General features: G+C 37.0%; 1 protein-coding gene across 1 annotated transcript; it reads left to right on the top strand.

Annotated features, from left to right (window-relative positions):
• Positions 1-7,092: 7,092 nt before the first annotated feature.
• Positions 7,093-7,969, top strand: LOC104224047 (ethylene-responsive transcription factor ERF003-like). Its single transcript, XM_009775608.2, has 2 exons — positions 7,093-7,213; positions 7,315-7,969. Exons 1-2 carry the CDS (start codon positions 7,131-7,133, stop codon positions 7,748-7,750), a joined length of 519 nt encoding a protein of 172 aa, XP_009773910.2. The 5' UTR covers positions 7,093-7,130; the 3' UTR covers positions 7,751-7,969.
• The last annotated feature ends 10,286 nt before the right edge of the window (positions 7,970-18,255 follow it).

Here is an 18,255-nt window from a genome sequence, read left to right as displayed (position 1 = left end):
AGTCTCGTGCCTGTTGAGACAATCTCGTGCCTGTTGAGTCAGTCTCGTGCCTGTTGAGATAAACTCGTGTCTGTTATGTGCTATTTCAAAATGATCAGTTCCGAGGCTAACAGGCACGGTACGAGTAAGGTCGGTCCCGAGAGTGTTTCACATGACAGGCACGAAACTTCTTTCTTCCGATGTGGGAAGAATCTCACTTCCAACTTGCCAATAACAAACTATCTTATAATCCCCCACTAGTTTGTTATTTCGCTTCATAACACTTGTGAATAATTGAAAGTATCTTTTACAGATTTGAACTTTCCTTTAGTGTAAGTATATTAAAGTTTTGACGAAGTTAATGGTATCTTAAGATTTGAACCATAACTCCTTGTGCCAAAACCGAAAGTACCACACACACGGTGTTATCTAGTAGCTTAGAAAATCTAGTATTCGCTTTAGCACGTTTACGGCCATGTGCTCATCCTGAATTCATGAATATTTACAAGATCAACCCTTTAAATCTTGCTAGAAGCGGCACCACTTCAATATTCATATAGGTGGAATTAGTTACTATGTCCCTGTTACTCCAGACATTAATAATTCCATTAAGATTAATCAACCTCTTCATGTAACAGTATGCACTTTGGAGTTTGTCTTTATGCCCCTGTTATAACAAGCATTTAACAACTCCTTAACTCCTCATATAACAGTAAGTAGTACAATAGAATTAGGGCTCCTAAAGAGGAGATCAGTGCTTAAACAATACAAGTAACTTGTTATTACCCATTGAACTTATATTGTTAGAGTGTATACTAACTCAAAGTGGGGTTCCTATTCCTTGTATTTAATTTAAGGGTCTCAGCCCCATCCCTCCACAAGTTTGTTGTACTACATCTCTACCTAATGGCTTCGTAAGTGGATCAGCCAAATTCTTATTTGATCTCACATATATTATAGCTATAGCTCCATTTGTAATTAATTCTCTTATATAAGCATGTCTCAAGCTTATATGTCTCGATTTCCCATTATATATTTTATTGTGAGCAACACACATTGTAGTCTCACTATCACAGAATATGGAAATGGCTGGCATAGGTTGTGGCCACAACTTTATATCAAGTAACATATTCCTCAGCCATTCTGCTTCTTTTCCAGCAGCTGCTAATGCAATAAATTCAGATTCCATAGTAGAATGGGAAATACATGTTTGTTTCTTGGATGCCCAACTAATGGCTCCACCGCCTAGAGTAAATATCCATCCTGATGTGGATTTATTATCATTAACACTTGTAATCCAACTTGCATCAGAATATCCCTCTAATACATTAGGAAAACCATTATAGCAAATGCCTAAGTGCTTTGTATATTTTAAATATCCAAGTACTCTACTTATTGCTTTCCAATGATCATTACCTGGATTACTGGTAAACCTTGAAAGTTTACAAACAGCAAATGCAATGTCGGGTCTAGTGCAATGCATTGCATACATCATACTACCTATCGCACTTGCATACTCCAACTGTGCTACTGCTCTTCCAGTATTTGCAGTTAGCTTAACACTAGAATCATAAGGAGTATTATACCCCTTTATTCCTAAATGACTGAATTTAGTAAGGATTTTATCTATATAATGTGCTTGTGACAAAGTCACTTGCTTGTTATCTCTTTTGACCTTGATTCCCAAAATAGTATCAACTTCATTTAAATCCTTCATTTTAAAAACTGAGGTTAGATACTTCTTGGTCTCGGTAATTCCTTGTAGATTCGTACCAAAAATCAGCATGTCATCGACATATAAACAAATTATTACTCCATATTCTTTTGTAAATTTAGAGTAAATGCACTTGTCTGCATTATTATGTACGAATCCGGTTGATAGTATTACACTATCAAATCTTTCATGCCACTGTTTAGGCGCTTGTTTAAGACCATAAAGAGACTTTATCAATTTACAAACTTTCTTCTCGTTTTCCGGAAGAACAAATCCTTCAGGTTGTTGCATATATATTTCTTCACTAAGGTTCCTATTTAAAAAGGCTGTTTTAACATCCATTTGATGTACGTAAAGATCATAGATAGAGGCCAAGGATAAAAGGACTCTAATCGATGTTATTCTTGCAACAGGAGCATATGTATCAAAATAGTCTATGCCTTCCTTTTGAGTGAAACCTTTTGCAACTAATCTTGCTTTGAAGGTTTGGACAGAACCATCTATATTGTACTTTCTCCTAAAAACCCACTTACAACCTATAGGTTTTGATCCAAGAGGAAGATCAACCAAAACTCAAGTGTTGTTGGATATAATTGAGTCCATTTCATCATTAATGGCCTCTTTCCAAAAAGCAGCGTCTCTAGAAGACATTGCTTCTTGAAATGTCTTTGGGTCTTCTTCAACATTTAATACAATTGGAATTTGATTACAAACGTTTGTCCTATCTCCTTCAACAAGAAATACTATAGATTGTGAAGAAATAAAATCAGAACCAAGATGTTTTTCCTTTCTTATTCTTTGGCTTTTCCTTGGTTCTATCTGCATATCATCACTTCTTTCCTTAGTTTTAATAATTTCAGGAAGCGACAATTTATTAGCATCAATACGTTTTCCATTTATTTCAGTCATTTCATCAACATTGTCATTTATAAATCTATTTTCAATAAATTCAACATGTATAGATTCTATAATGACATTAGATTCTAGATCTAGCAGTCTATAAGCTTTGGAGTGTTGTGCATATCCTATAAAAACACTTTTAATTCCTCTAGGACCCAATTTTGTTCTTTGATGGTCAGGTACTCTATAATAGGATATACACCCCCACACTTTAAAATAATTTAAATTTGGTTTTCTACCATTCCAAAGCTCATAAGGCGAAATATGCATACTCTTTGAAGGCACTCTATTTAAAATATAACATGCAGTTAGTAGTGCTTCACCCCATAAATTATGTGGCAAATGTGCATTAAGTAACATAGCATTAACCATATCCACCAAAGTTCTATTTTTTCTTTCCGCTAACCCATTTTGTTGAGGAGTATAAGGGGCACTCATTTGATGTATTAGGCCATGCTCTTCACAGAACTTATTAAATTCGTTAGGAAAATATTCTCCGCCTCTATCACTTCGAATAATTTTAATTTTCCTACTCCTTTGATTTTCCACAACAGACTTGTATTCTTTAAACTTTTGAAAAGCTTCGTCCTTAGTTCTAAGTAGGTAAACATATGTAAATCTAGAGAAGTCGTCTATAAAAGTAATAAAATATCTTTTGCCTCCTCTAGTTAATTCTCCATTTAATTCACACAAGTCTGAATGTATTAAATCTAATAGTTCTGTGGATCTTTCAACTTTACGAAATGGTTTCTTTGTCATCTTTGCTTGTATGCAAATTTCACATTTTATATGTTGAGTTTTACATGAGATATAACCATTTTTGGACATATAATTCAAGGAGCCAAAATTTAAATGTCCTAGTCTAGCATGCCATAAACAAGAATCAGACTCAACGATGTAAGCAGAAACATAATTTATTTCATTAATACTCAATTTGAACATGCCGTTACAGTTATAGCCTTTTCCAACAAAAACACCATTCTTAGACACTATTACATGATCAGACTCAATAACTATCTTGAAGCCTTTCTTTGACAGCAAAGCAGCGGACATTAAGTTTTTCTTCATATCAGGAACATGATACACATTCAGTAACGTCAACTTCTGGCCAGATGTGAAGTTAATCTCAATACTTCCTTTTCCAGCAACATCTGCCGCAACATGGTTTCCCATCAAGACTTGTTCAGAATCCTGCACTTCTGCATATGTCTTGAACATCTTCTTGTCATAACAGACATGAATAGTAGCACCCGAATCTAGCCACCAGTCTTGAGTATTTGTAGCAGCGGTAGCCACATTCAACTCTGTGACCATACCAATTTGCATTGCGGAAACCATGGCAACCAGTCCTTGGGCAGAATTTTCCACTATGTTTGCCTTTTCAGAATTTCCAGATTTTTCAATCTTTCTAGACTTTTCGGTATTGCCTGCATTGAAATTTATTCCTGCCTTTCTATATCTGCAGTCCCGAATCATATGGCCTTTCTTTCCACAATGATGACAACTAAAGTTCTTTCTCTTTTTAAAAGAAGACTTTTTGGAAACTTTCAGATGTTTGTTCCCACTTCCTGAACCATTCTGACTGACAAAATTGACTGCGAAACTCGAAGGCTGACTAATAACATCACGAGCACGAGTCTCACTTTCAATTTGAATGTGAGTACGAAATTGTTCCACAGTCATTTTATCCATAGAATGTAGGATTTTCTTTCTATAGTCATTCCAAGAGGAAGGCAATTTCGAAAGAATAGCACCTATTTGAAGTGCATCAGGAATTTTAACTTCAAGATCACTTAGTTTTGATACTAAGATTTGCAGTTCATGAATCTGATCCATTATAGGCCTAGTATCAAATATTTTAAATTCAAAGTACTGCAGAGCCAGGAATTTGTCAATACCTCGTTTTTCATTCTGGTATGCAGTTTGTAGAGCAGTCCAAATCTCTCTTGGCGACTTCAGATTGCAGTAAAGATCATAGAGTCGATCTGTCAAAGTATTCAGAATATGGCCGCGACACAACAGTTCATCATGTTCTCGTTTCTTCCTTTCTTCCTTGACTACGTCAGAATCTTCTGCTGTGGGCTCAGGCATCAGAGGCAAGGCAGAATCAAGAACATAGTAGATATTGAGAGCGGACAACAAGAATATCATCTTGTCTCTCCAACGGGTAAAGTTCGTTCCATCAAAGCGATCAAGTTTGATGAACTCCTTCGGATTCTCAACAACAGACATCAATTTCTCCATAGCAGTATAACTCTTTAAGATTGTTAGAAAATAATAATCAAAATTGGCTTTGAGGCGTAAAAATCGACTGTCCTTAAAGAATTATCGCCTGTATACTAATTTAGGGAAAATACAAAACGATTCTCTTCAGGATACAACAAAGCCTGCAATAACACTTGTGATTTTCTATATCCACTTCATTGGAATTCTTGTGTATTTATAGGCAACCAACAGACCTTTTCTGATAGGATGTCTTGTTTCACAAACAGACACGACTATTTATTCGAATTTTGAATTTAAAATTCAAATAAATTTGATTTTACTGTTAAAAATAATTAACTCTAGGATCTCGTGCCTGTTGAGTCAATCTCGTGCCTGTTGAGACAATCTCGTGCCTGTTGAGTCAGTCTCGTGCCTGTTGAGACAATCTCGTGCCTGTTGAGTCAGTCTCGTGCCTGTCGAGACAAACTCGTGCCTGTTATGTGCTATTTCATAATGATCAGTTCCGAGGCTAACAGGCACGGTACGAGTAAGGTCGGTCCCGGGAGTGTTTCACATGACAGGCACAGAACTTCTTTCTTCCGATGTGGGAAGAATTCCACTTCCAACTTGCCAATAACAAACTATCTTACAGAAATTATTTTCCTTAATTTGCGTACCAAACACCAAAAAATGAATAAGATTACTGCTTGTTTTCCAAAAAAACATTTTCCACGGAAAATATTTTCCATTATACCAAACACACCCCAAGTTTCAAACACTTGAATTCAGAATTTCAGATTCATGAGACTTCAAATCAAGTTATTAAGGGCTTGAGCCAACAGTTTAAGGGAATAATCACAAAACATTTTCATCAAATTTAAATAAAGACACTCTAGAGATTATTACGCTTACTGTATCTAAAATAAAATACTACCACATTCATTATACTATTTTTTGGCTAGATTAGTTTTGTACTCCAAATTTGTTGTTACCTTTAACAAATACAAATGTCATATAATACGTACGGTTTAGCTGACTCTTTTCTCTCACCCGAGATTGAAAAGACAACAATTGGCAATCTGCGTTGCATCATGTAAATAGGAAATGACCTAACCCTGAAGAGCTTGGAGGAAACAGAATTCAGAAACGTGCATGTCAACTCCTTGTTTTACTCTTGGATCGTGTAATCGGTATGACTATCGAGAGATAAAAGTCAAATATTTCAGCTACATTAAACCAGCATAGGACAGAGAGGGAGAGAGATACACAGAGCGCACAATAATTAGTGGGCGTTTGGACATAAGAGTTGTAAAATTCCAAAAAAAAAAAAAATTAAAAAAAAAATCAAGTGAAAATGGTATTTGAAAATTAGAGTTGTGTATGAACATGAATATAATTTTGGGTTATCTTTGAAGTTTTATGAATAATCTGAGTGAAAATTTTGAAAAATAACTTTTTGGAGTTTTTCAAATTTTCGAAAAATTTCAAAATTCATTTTCAAATGAAAGTTGAAAATTTTATGACCAAACACTGATTTAAAGAAAAAGAAAAGTGAAAATTTAAAAAAAAATGAAAAAATTCTTATGTCCAAACGAGCTCTTAAATATATCATGATATCATATTAATTACTACTATCTAGTATTATAGTCCAGTACATGAAACTCATGTCCTTATAACGGAGGGATAAGGTCAGATTTTCTTATGTAATCTTGTCCTCAATCAAACATGACGCATATTTTCCCCTTCTATTCTTGTGAAATGCATGATATAGCAAAGCCATCCCATGTAGTTCCGCTCCTATTAGTAACCTAGCGTTAATCTTAATTGGAGGTACATATAACCTATTCCTTGAAAATATCATTATTATTATTATTGATGAGAGCAGTCGGGTTAGTTTATTTAAATCAATTGTCTCACATTTTCTACCAATATAACAATGACCTAGTAAAAAATCAACAATTGATTCGCGTCAAATTCTGATTCTACTTGTATAAAACTGTAGGCAATTCATACTATATATGCAATCATGCACTGACCTCAAGACATGTGCTGTAATATCTAAAGACCTTAGGCTCGTAATGACAAATACTCCTTTCCTTTCATCCTTTTAATCTTTTAATTTTCTTTTGAAAAATAGATTTTTGTTTTGTTTTTTATTACTAGTAGAAAAGAAGGAAGGAAAGGTATAGAAAGTCTCTGTGGACCCAACCCCATATTGAATTGCCAGCTGAAGGCCATTACAAAAGCCTCTGAAAGCCTTCAATTCCTTCCCCTGCATCTCCTATAAAGACTTAGCTTATTACTACCACTATTATCGCCAATTAATTTCGCCATGGCTCGAACACAACAACGATACCGAGGAGTCCGTCAGCGGCATTGGGGATCTTGGGTTTCCGAAATTCGTCATCCTTCATTGTAATTCTTCTTTGTTACAGTTTCTCTGATCAAGTTCTATTTCATTGTTACCTTTTTTTTTTGTGGCTGAATTGTACTTGTTTGGTATTTGTATAAAACAGGAAGACAAGGATATGGCTAGGAACATTTGAGACAGCAGAGGATGCTGCACAGGCATATGATGAAGCTGCAAGACTTATGTGCGGTCCAATAGCACGCACTAATTTCCCTTACAATGCCAGCCAGTCTCAATCATCAAGGTTCCTATCTTCTGCTTTGATAGCTAAACTTCAAAGATGTCACATGACATCTCTTGGCATGCCAAAAAAATCTGGAAGGACAAAGTTGGAAACTAAAGAGAATCAGATATCCCCACAAATTAGGAACAGGGGAGATGGCAAAATGCGCTTTGACATGCCAGTGAATGAGGGATATAGCCAAATTCAGAGGGAGAGTGCACACCAATTCAAGCCACTGGAGGATCAGGATATAGAGCAGATGATTGAGGAGTTGCTTGATTATGGATCTATTGAGCTGTCTTCTGTTCTCAATCAATAAACCATGAATCCAATGCAGCATTAAATATTTCTTCTGTCTCTCTAACTCGCTACTTAGTATTGTGTAGTTAGTAGCTTGAATATACTCGACTTAATTGGTGTCTATAGTCATCAACAACAACAACAAACCCACTAGTTTTTCACTAGTGGGATCTGACAAAGGTAAGATGTACATAGCTTTAACTCTATCTTTAGAGGGCAAAGAGACTATTTCCGATAATTGGTGTCTATAGTCGTAATTCGATAAATTCATTGCTAAGTTCGGCTGAATCCATTATTTGACTAAAATTATCTATAAATATAATAAGATCATACTACTATCATTATTTTGAATTCACTAACTCTAGCTTCTGAATTCTTCTTTAACCATAGTCTCACTCAATATTCAATCCAGAGGAAGTGTAAACAGAGGTCTCATAATTCTTTAATTGGACTGCAGGACAGAAACTCTTTTTCTACAAAACTCGAAAGTCTAAACTTATCTGACACGGATTCCTTGGGAAAGCTGTAAACTTTTTGACTATCTTAGGCTCGTTTTAACTGCTAAGTTTGGTTCTTTTTTCTTTTCTTCTTGGACTATGAGGACTAGATTGGGTGAATCCACAACCAAAGATTCCATGCAGATGCAGAGGCTTCTTACTTTTGCAGAAACTACGAGCATTGAAATTCTTGCATTTCACATTAAGGTCACAGCTTGCATGCAGTTATACTCAATTTTCTCCGTTCGTAGCATGACAACTGAGGTTTCCTCTGTACTTTAATTTCATGTCCATTTTTATGAGTCATTATCATAATTTTGTACTCCTTTAATATTTTAAAGTAGAAATACTTTGCTTATGTGTTGCGTTCATTATATTAATGAGATTGAAAATTGAACTTTCGCACTATTCTTCGACGTCACAATTGTATTGGGAAAAATTGAGTTTACATATTAAAGTGAAATAAAAATGACGTGTCAAGACACATAGACTAGTCAAAGAGTTATAGCTGGCAAAGAGAAACGAGTTGCAACAGATACGAGCAAAGGCAAAGGAAGAGGCACAGACAAATATTCAAAGGACTCGACACCCGTATCTATTTAAGTCATTTAGGTTCAGGAATCAAGGGGAATGAATCTGACAATATATGAGAGTACAGATACAGTATTTAGTGAGCTTTAAATACTGAATACGTTAGAAAATCTGTATTAATTACAATGATTGTGTAACGTAGCATTCAATGTCTTTAATTACTCATAATAGCCTTATTATGACAAGGGCAAAACACATATCTCCCAAATAGCTATAAAACGGAGATAACTGATCAATTGTAAGGACACGAAATACTATATGAATATATTGATTTACTTGTTTTTCTTCTGATTACATTATTGCTAGCCAAATTACTTTCTTTCATAAATTCTTTTGATTATCAGTAACCCGAATTCTTCTAAATTAAAGCTTTGACCGAAATCCCATTTTTTTGGTTAAACAAATTGGCTCTGTTACCGAAATCTGATAATCTATTCTCTTTTAGCTTAATTTCTCTTGTTGTATCAACCATGTCGAAAAACAATGACGACATTCAAGGAAACCGAGAAAACCAACAGCATCAGGGTGATCTACAGAATACTAACACTCTGGTCTCTTCTCCACGAGATTCTCCTTGGCGGTCTCGTGAGGGCACTCCTAAGGGGTCTCATACGAATGGACACGCTCAATTTGAAAATGTTAAGGCTATCGATGAAGCTTTACAAAAACTAATTGTTGCACAGGTCAATAAAGCTCTTGAGGCATTTGTTAACCAGTTACCTGCTGCAACACCCACACCCACTCCAAATAACAACACTTTGGAGAACCTTCGTTCCGGGCTTGTTAACTCAGGTAGTAGTGGAACTCCCAGTGAACCACAGGAGGGAGAACCAGGTAATTTAATCAATTCTGATTTACAAAATTTAGTACTAACATTGCAGAAATAGCTCAAGGAGCAAAGTGACCGCATAAAGCAAATACCCGGGTGTCGCCCATAATCAAAGGGGTAGATATGGATAAATATTCACAGCAACCCTGGAAGCCAAGTGCTGCTCCCCTCCCAATTCCAAAGAAATTCAAACTGCCTGATATTCCAAAATATGATGGAACAACAGACCCACGAGACCACGTGACTGCATTCACAACAGCCGTAAAAGGCAACGATTTGACTAAGCAGGAGATTGAATTAGTATTAGTCAAAAAATTCGATGAAACACTCACCAAGGGAGCATTAACATGGTATTCTCTTTTACCCGAAAATTCTATAAATTCTTTTTCTGAGCTTGCAGATTCTTTCATCAAAGCACACTCGGGAGCTCAAAAAGTCGAAAAAAGAATGGAAGATATTTTCAAGATCAAGCAAGGGGACTCAGAATTGCTTCGAGAGTTCGTGGACAGATACCAACGTGAAAGAATGACATTACCACGTGTACCAGATAATTGTGCAGCTATAGCTTTCACAAGCAATTTGAATGAAAAAAGCTCAGAAGCTACGAGGTGACTCAAAGAAAGCCTTCGTGAATTCCCAGCTACAACGTTGAATGACGTTTACAACAGGTATAACACGAAGCTGAGGATAGAAGAAGATACTGTTCCACGACTTCAAAAAGAAGAAAAGGTAAGTTCGAGACGTGCGGAGACCGAAAAAAGATCCGGTAAAAATAGGTACGAGCCATACATGGGACCTGCGGGAAAAGACTCACGATCAAAGCAGGACAATCAAAGGTATGATCATAGATCAAGGAATAGAGAGTCAGGTTCTTCATCAAGATTTAGAAACGATCGAAATACCTATGAGTCACGAGATGATGATAGAAATTTGAAGGCGAGATTTGGCGGTTATAGTTTCAACGTAAGCACTTCCGAGCTCGTTGCAGTTTTGAGAAGCATGGAAGATAAGGCACGATGGCCAAAAGAGATGAGATCGAATCCAAACAGGCGCAACCCTGATCATTGGTGCGAGTTTCATAATGACCATGGGCATAAAATGGCAGATTGTAGGTTTTTACAAAGTGAAGTTGATCATTTATTAAAACAAGGATATCTCACTAAGTTGTTCAGTGAGAAAGGTAAGCAAGCTTAAATGAAGAACATGCAGGAGCCCCCGAAGCCACTTTCTCCCAAAAGAACCGTCAACGTTATAAGCGGAGGTAAAGACAACAATGGCATATCATACACTGCAGCTAACAAAATTTCCAAAGTTACAATCACCCAAGGGAAACGGGTGCCGCATGTCATAGAGGAAGAAAGCATTACATTTGATGATGCAGATGCAAATGGCGTATTAACCCCTCATAACGATGCACTGGTAATATCTCTAATTGTACATGATACTAATGTAAAATGAGTTTTGATTGATCCAGGTAGTTCTGTGAACATTATTTTGCTAAGAGTATTACGTGACATGCAAGCAGAAGATAGAATAATACCAAAGGCGCATACTCTATCTGGATTTGACAATTCTAGTATTGTGACAAAAGGAGAGGTAACACTTACCACATTCACATAAGGAGTCGTTAAAGATACAAAGTTTCAAGTAGTAGATATGGAGATGGCTTACAATATGATCCTTGGGAGACCATGGATCCATGAAATAGATGTTGTTCCTTCAACCTTGCATCAAGTCATTAAATTTCCATCACCCTGGGGAGTATGTCAAATTCGTGGAGATCAACATACATCCAGGAGCATCAATTCTGTAGCAGATTCAAGTACGAGAAATGAAGGAAAATAGCAATCACAGAAGACAGTTGAGGGCACCACCACACAAACCTCAACTGAACAGGGACGAACAGATGTGGATTCAAGGCCTGACACCATTCAAGAACCAGAAGTAAACGAAAATATCAAAACAACAATTGAGGAATTGGAGCCTATTGTGTTATTCGCTCAATGGCCTGATAAGAAAGTCTACGTAGGGGCCAATCTTAGCCAAAGCATGAGAGGTAAATTAATTAAATTTTTAAAAATTAATGTAGACTGTTTTGTTTGGTCCCACTCTGACATGACAGCGATACCACCGGAGGTGATAACTTACAAATTAAATGAAGACCCATCATACCCTCCTGTCAAGCAAAAGAAAAGAAAACAAGGAACTTTCAAGAATCAGATGATTCAAGAAGAGGTTCGAAAATTGCTGAAGATTGGATCCATCCGCGAGGTAAAGTATCCTAATTGGTTAGCCAATACTGTCGTAGTTCCAAAGAAGAATGGTAAGTGGCGAGTTTGTGTAGATTACACAGACCTTAATAAAGCTTGCCCTAAAGATTCATTTCCCCTACCACATATAGATCAGTTGATTGATGCAACTGCAGGGCATGAACTATTAAGCTTTTTAGATGCATATTCAGGTTAAAATCAGATCAAAATGGATTCGAGAGATGAAGAAAAACTTCATTTATAATAGACAGAGGGACTTACTATTATAAAGTAATGCCTTTTGGTCTCAAAAACGCTGGTGCAACATATCAGAGGCTGGTTACTAAAATGTTTCAAGAACATTTAGGAAAAACCATGGAGGTTTATATAGATGATATGCTCGTTAAAACTCAGCATTCGAGAGATCACATATCACACCTGTCTGATACTTTTCAAATTCTGCGCAAATTTAATATGAAGTTAAATCCTGAGAAATGTGCATTTGGTGTTGCGTCAGGTATGTTTTTAGGGTTTCTTGTTTCTAACCGTGGTATTGAAGTAAATCCCGCACATATTAAGGCCATTGAAGAAATCCCTGATATGCTTTTAAGTAAAAAAGAAGTTCAGAGATTAACAGGAAGAATTGCAGCCTTGGGAAGATTCATTTTCAAATCATCAAAAAAGTGCTTTAAATTCTTTTCAGCTCTTAAAAAGCAGGATCATTTTGAATGGAATGAAGAATGTCAGCAGGCACTTAGAAATTCGAAAACGTACTTATCAAATCCACCATTGCTGGCAAAACCAAAGGCTGAGGAAAGACTTCTCATTTACCTTGCTGTTTTTGAAGTAACGGTAAATGTTGTTTTAGTCCGAGAAGACAAAGGTAAACAATCTCCGATCTATTATGTTAGTAAATCTTTGTTAGATGCAGAGACACGATATCCTCAATTGGAAAAGCTTGCACTTGCATTAATTATGACATCTAGGAAATTAAGACCTTACTTTCAGTGTTACCCTATTGCTGTAGTAACTGCTTATCCCTTACGTAATATATTGCATAAGCATGAGTTATCATGTAGATTGGCTAAGTAGGCTATAAAATTAAGTGAATACGAAATCACATACCAACCTAGAACTGCTATAAAATCTGAAATGTTAGCTGATTTCATGGCTGATTTTAGCCAGGGGATGCAGTTAGAAGCAGATAAAGAATTACAGGTGTTTAATGGAGCTAACCCAGGAACTTAGACTTTATTCACTGATGGTTCATCTAACGTAAAAGGTGCAGGTTTAGGGATCGTATTGGTACCACCTATGGGTGAAACCATTCGACAAGATATCAAATGTCATTCTATAACTAACAATGAGGTAGAATATGAGGCTATGATTGCAGGTTTAGAACTGGCATGAGAACTCGGCATAAATCAGATTACAATCAAAAGCGATTCCCAGCTCGTAGTCAATCAAATGTTGGGGACTTATACGGCTAGGTAAGTAAGGATGCAGCAATACTTAGCGAAGGTACGGGATTTGATAAAACAATTTCAAAACTGGAAAGTAACATTAATACCAAGGGATGAAAATGTTGAAGCTGACACTCTAGCTAATCTTGCATCTGCGTCAGACGTGGCAAGCAATGAAAATACTTTAGTTATTCATTTGTTTCATTCAATTCTTGACCTCGATAAGAATGAGGTAAATTTTAATAACTTAACTTGGGATTGGAGGAACGAGATTGTTGCTTTTTTGCAGTATGGTACCGTCCCTGAAGATAAGAGAAAAGCTCATGCGCTTCGAAAAAGGCTGCTCGGTATTGCTTAAAGCAAGGCAATCTTTACCGAAAAATGTTCGGTGGTCCCTTAGCAAGATGCCTCGGACCTTCTCAAATGGAGTACGTAATAAGAGAAATACACGAGGGGCATTGTGGTAATCACACAGGAGGAAGATCATTGGTAAGAACCCTAATTAGGGCAGGGTATTATTGGCCTAAAATGGAAGAAGAAGCAGAGAGTTTCGTGGCTAAGTGCAATAAATGTCAAAGGTACGGTAACAATATGCATAGACCTGCGGAGTTACTATATCCGGTCATTGTACCGTGGCCATTTATGAAATGGGGAATGGATATCGTGGGTCCATTACTATAAGCAAAAGGACAGGTAAAATTTTTGCTCGTACTCACTGATTGTTTTACTAAATAGGTAGAGGCAGGAGCATTCAAACAGGTGCGAGAAAAGGAAGTGAAAGATTTTATTTGGCGGAATATCATATGCCGATTCGGTGTACCAAAGGAGATCGTGTGCGATAATGACCCTCAGTTTATAGGAGCTCAAATCACGGAATTCTTTCAAAGTTGGCAGATTAAAAGGATCACGTCTACGCCTTATCATCCGGTGGGTAATGGGCAAGCAGAATCAACAAACAAAGTCATTATCAACAATTTGAAGAAGCGTTGAGAGGAATCAAAAGGTAATTGGCCAGAAGTGTTACCTGGTGACTTCATGCTCAAAAAGGTAAATCTTGATTTACTTGAAGGAAGACGGGAAGCTGCATTAATAAGAATGGCAGCACATAAGCAAGTCATAGAACGGTACTACAACCGAAGACCATGCCTCAGATTCATCAAAATTGGGGACTTCATGCTCAAAAAGGTTTTCCAATCTACAAAGGCAACTAATGCAAGTAAATTAAGTCCAACATGGGAGGGACTTTATAGAATTCATGATATTGCAGGTAAAGGAGCATATGAACTGGAAACAATGGATGGAAAAATACTACCTTCACATTGGAATGTTGTTCATTTTAAGAGATACTACTTCTAAGGAATACCCGAGGTTAGGTATCTATGTTTTAGATTTCTATTTTCGAATTGTTAAAATTTTACTAACGATTTTAGATGATAGGCAAAAAACTAGCCCGTACTAAATGATGAGCCATAACCTGCAAGGCACGTGGAATACATTAAACTTCCCGGTCCAGGGTTACAAATATTCTGATAGAAATTCAAAACGGGTTAAGCAGTCTTCATCTATAATCGCACCTCCGAGTCCCGTATGTTTTTCCTGTTTTAGGGAAAGGGCCAAATGAGAGGAATTCTCAAGTGCTCGAGGCTTCATACTTCAACACTCAAACACTTGGGGGACTACATAATATACACATGGCATGTGTATAAAGAAGGCAAAGAAGTCAAGTGCAGAGTAAAAGTCACGAAGTCACGAACTAAGGCCAAAGAAAACCTTACTATAGTTAGGGTAAAGGTTATGTACTGAAACGGGTTATAAATAAAAACCTTGTGTTTATTATTTTTACTTTTTAAAATTTGTTACAAGAAAAATAATTACGAGAAAGTTATAGATGTAATTCAAATACATGTAAAGTGTTATTCAAAACTAGACAAGGTTCAAATAAAAACTTGTCAAAGTTATTTCAAAGAAACATGTGTGTTCCTATTTCTTTTATCGTATGTTAAACACCATTATGAAGTTGAGACGTCCTCTTCATTAAGTGTCGAATATAAAAGGGCCCTCTTTATAAAACTTATGTTTAAATTAATTAGTCATAAGTTTAACAGAAGCATTATTGAAGAATAAAAATGCAAATTATTCTATAAGTCCTTAGAAATAAAGGCAAGAATAAAGTAAATAGAAGTTCAAGATAATAACAAGAAAACTTCTTAATATTTTTTTTAAAAAAAAACTTAAGACTAAGTACGTACTTAGTTGTAAAGCTATGAATTGTTTATACAAATTGCCCCATGAAAAGGTCTGGGTACTTGCGTTTCCAAAATAAACCCTCAAATGAAACCAACGGTTTGATCACAATTTTCCAAATAAAACAAAAACAAAGATATTCAAACAACTAAAGCTGGTCACTGAGAAGTTGAAGGTACTGAAGCAGGAGTATCAACAGTTGCGGGCTCAACTTAACTTGCAGCAACAGGCTTGACTGGGCTTGAAATAGTTGGGATACCCATATCAACTTCAACATTCACGGAAGTTTCGGCCACAGGAGAAGGAAAATCTTGAATTTGCTGAGCTTTCTCAATAGTTTCATTGATTTTAGCCAACTCAGATTCCAAGTTGAAATTTTCTTGGCCAACTTCAATTAGGGTATCACGGCGTGAATTCAAAAACGTCCAACTTACTTCAATAGCAGATTTATCCTCAAGGATCTCATAATCCCTTTACCAGTCACCTATCTCGTTCTTTAACTTCTTATTTTCAGCCAAGGCAGATGTGTAAGAAGTCTGGAGAGAGGCATGGGAGCTTTCTAAAGCACGCACCTTACCAAAAGAAGCTCGAAGGTCTTCTTGTGCCTGAGTCAAATTTTGTACGAGCTCCCCAGCGTAAGCTTCTTTTTTACTCAAAAGAGCCTTCAACTCTCTGATTTCTTAACTAGCCTTGGACAGCTGCTCTGAGAAGGAAGTTTCAAGGCGAGTTTTTTCTTTATCTGCTTGGCTTGAGGAAGCCTTTTTCAACCGCTAACTCCGAAGTCAAAACCTGTACTTGCTGCTCCAAGGTACTCTTACTCTCTTTTAAATACTCCACATCAATTTGCAAGCTCTCAAATTGTTCCCTCCAATTGCACGCCTCTAACTGAGAATCACACACTAATTGATCTGAGTGGGCAACTCTTTTCATCATCTCTGTGCCGATAAGGTTGGCCTAAAAAGGGGAAAAGGAAATAAGAATCCTCAAAGATAGAAAAAGAAAAAAGAGAAGGGGAATACCTTCAAAGTAGCATGCACAATATCGTTCATCAGGGTCAAGGAGCTATGGCTCTCTAGCTTAGCTTTCTCAATTGGGCCAATTAAAGGCTCTAGCCATACATCCGCTTGACCTGATTTCCTTAAGAGACTGCCCTCAGCAGGGACTTCAATGACTACTCACCTCATAGCGGCACTCCTACTTGAGGAACCAACTTCAGTGCGATGAATGTTTGGAGGAGGAATTGTCAAAGGAGGAACATAAGATGTGGTAAAAACAGTCTGGGGAGGAACAGAAACAATCGAGACTAGCAAAGACTGAGTTACAGACATGGGTGTCGAAAAAGAAGCCAAGGGTACTTCATCTAAAACATGGCCTAAACCTTCACTACCAAACCCGCTAATAAAAAGCTGCTCAACAGAGTCATGAGCAGCAGCGGGAGCAACGTCATCATCAAGAATCAGTACCGGAGTCTCAGCAGACTCGGTAAGAGGAACATAACGACAAGGGGATACCTCTGCTTCATCATCAGAAATGATGCGTCTTCGAGCTCGTGGACTTGTTAACAAAGAGCCCTCGTCTTCCTCCTCTTCAGAGTCTTGTTCCTCAACGGCAACGACTTTTCTTTTTGCAGAAGAACCCAAGATTATTTCTTGAGCCTTTTCCAAAGAGATGTGGGAAGACGCGACTGCCTCGACAGTGATTCCACAAATAGCAAATCCTAATAAAACGATGGATTGAAATTAGTGCAATAAAAAAAATATACACGAAAAGATGAAATAAAATAAAAGCTCTTACCATGAGTTTTTACTTTCCAACCAAAACGGTTAGAAAGTGTCTTCCAAGACCTACCATTCATTGGTGCGGTCCTCAATAATTTGTCTACCAATCACGGAAATTGGGAACGTCTTCCACAACTCCCATGGTTGCTAAAAAAAGCAAAATTAGAAAAGTTGACAAACTTGAAGAAAAAGGTACGAGAAAGTTAAAAAGACTTACGTGCAAAATTCCACTTCTCAGGGAAGGGAACATTATCATCACCCACTAAACCAACGGTGGGGGCAGCAACAAACCTGGCATATCAGCCACGGTCTTTGTCATCCTCAGGGCTCACCAAAACTCTCTTGCTCCTGGCTACTAGTGTGAAAATACTATTGCGGAAGAGTCTGGGAGAGTAAAGGTGAATTAAATGAGGGAAAGTAAAGGGAACACCGGCTGTGTTGGTCAAATGCCTCAAACATGCAACAACCCTCCATATGATTGGGCCAATTTGACCCAAACAAATATCGAAGAAACGACAGAACTCAAGAATAACAGGGTCAATAGATGGTCTAAACCCTAAAGTGAAAGGGTATGTATAAACAAAAGAAAACCGGTTATGTAAGAGGTGATTCTTTGATTTGGACTAGGGATAATAATAGGAAAATCACTACTCCAATGACAGTCTCTACGAACTACAGAAATCAAACCTTCTGTAATTTGAGTGGGATAAATATCAGCACGATCTAAACTAGAGACTTGGTTCCTAAGAGATTCTTTGTCATGATAAAAAAATAGTTCCATAGGAACTATCTCCTCTACTGTAGGCTCACGAAGAGGTTCAGAAGGTTCCTTACCTCTTGAAGAAGATCTTTGTGAAAGTGAACCCCTAGTTC

This window comes from Nicotiana sylvestris, chromosome 3, assembly GCF_000393655.2.
Source record: "Nicotiana sylvestris chromosome 3, ASM39365v2, whole genome shotgun sequence".
NCBI lineage: Eukaryota > Viridiplantae > Streptophyta > Magnoliopsida > Solanales > Solanaceae > Nicotiana > Nicotiana sylvestris.
Note: the sequence above shows the minus strand (reverse complement) of the source record. Positions and strands in the feature narration are given on the sequence as shown.

Bases quoted from the DNA above. Each gene is read 5' to 3' on its own strand.
- LOC104224047 (XM_009775608.2), top strand. From the start codon at position 7,131: ATGGCTCGAACACAACAACGATACCGAGGAGTCCGTCAGCGGCATTGG. The intron at 7,214-7,314 runs GTAATTCTTCTT...TGTATAAAACAG, and splicing joins GAAATTCGTCATCCTTCATT to GAAGACAAGGATATGGCTAG.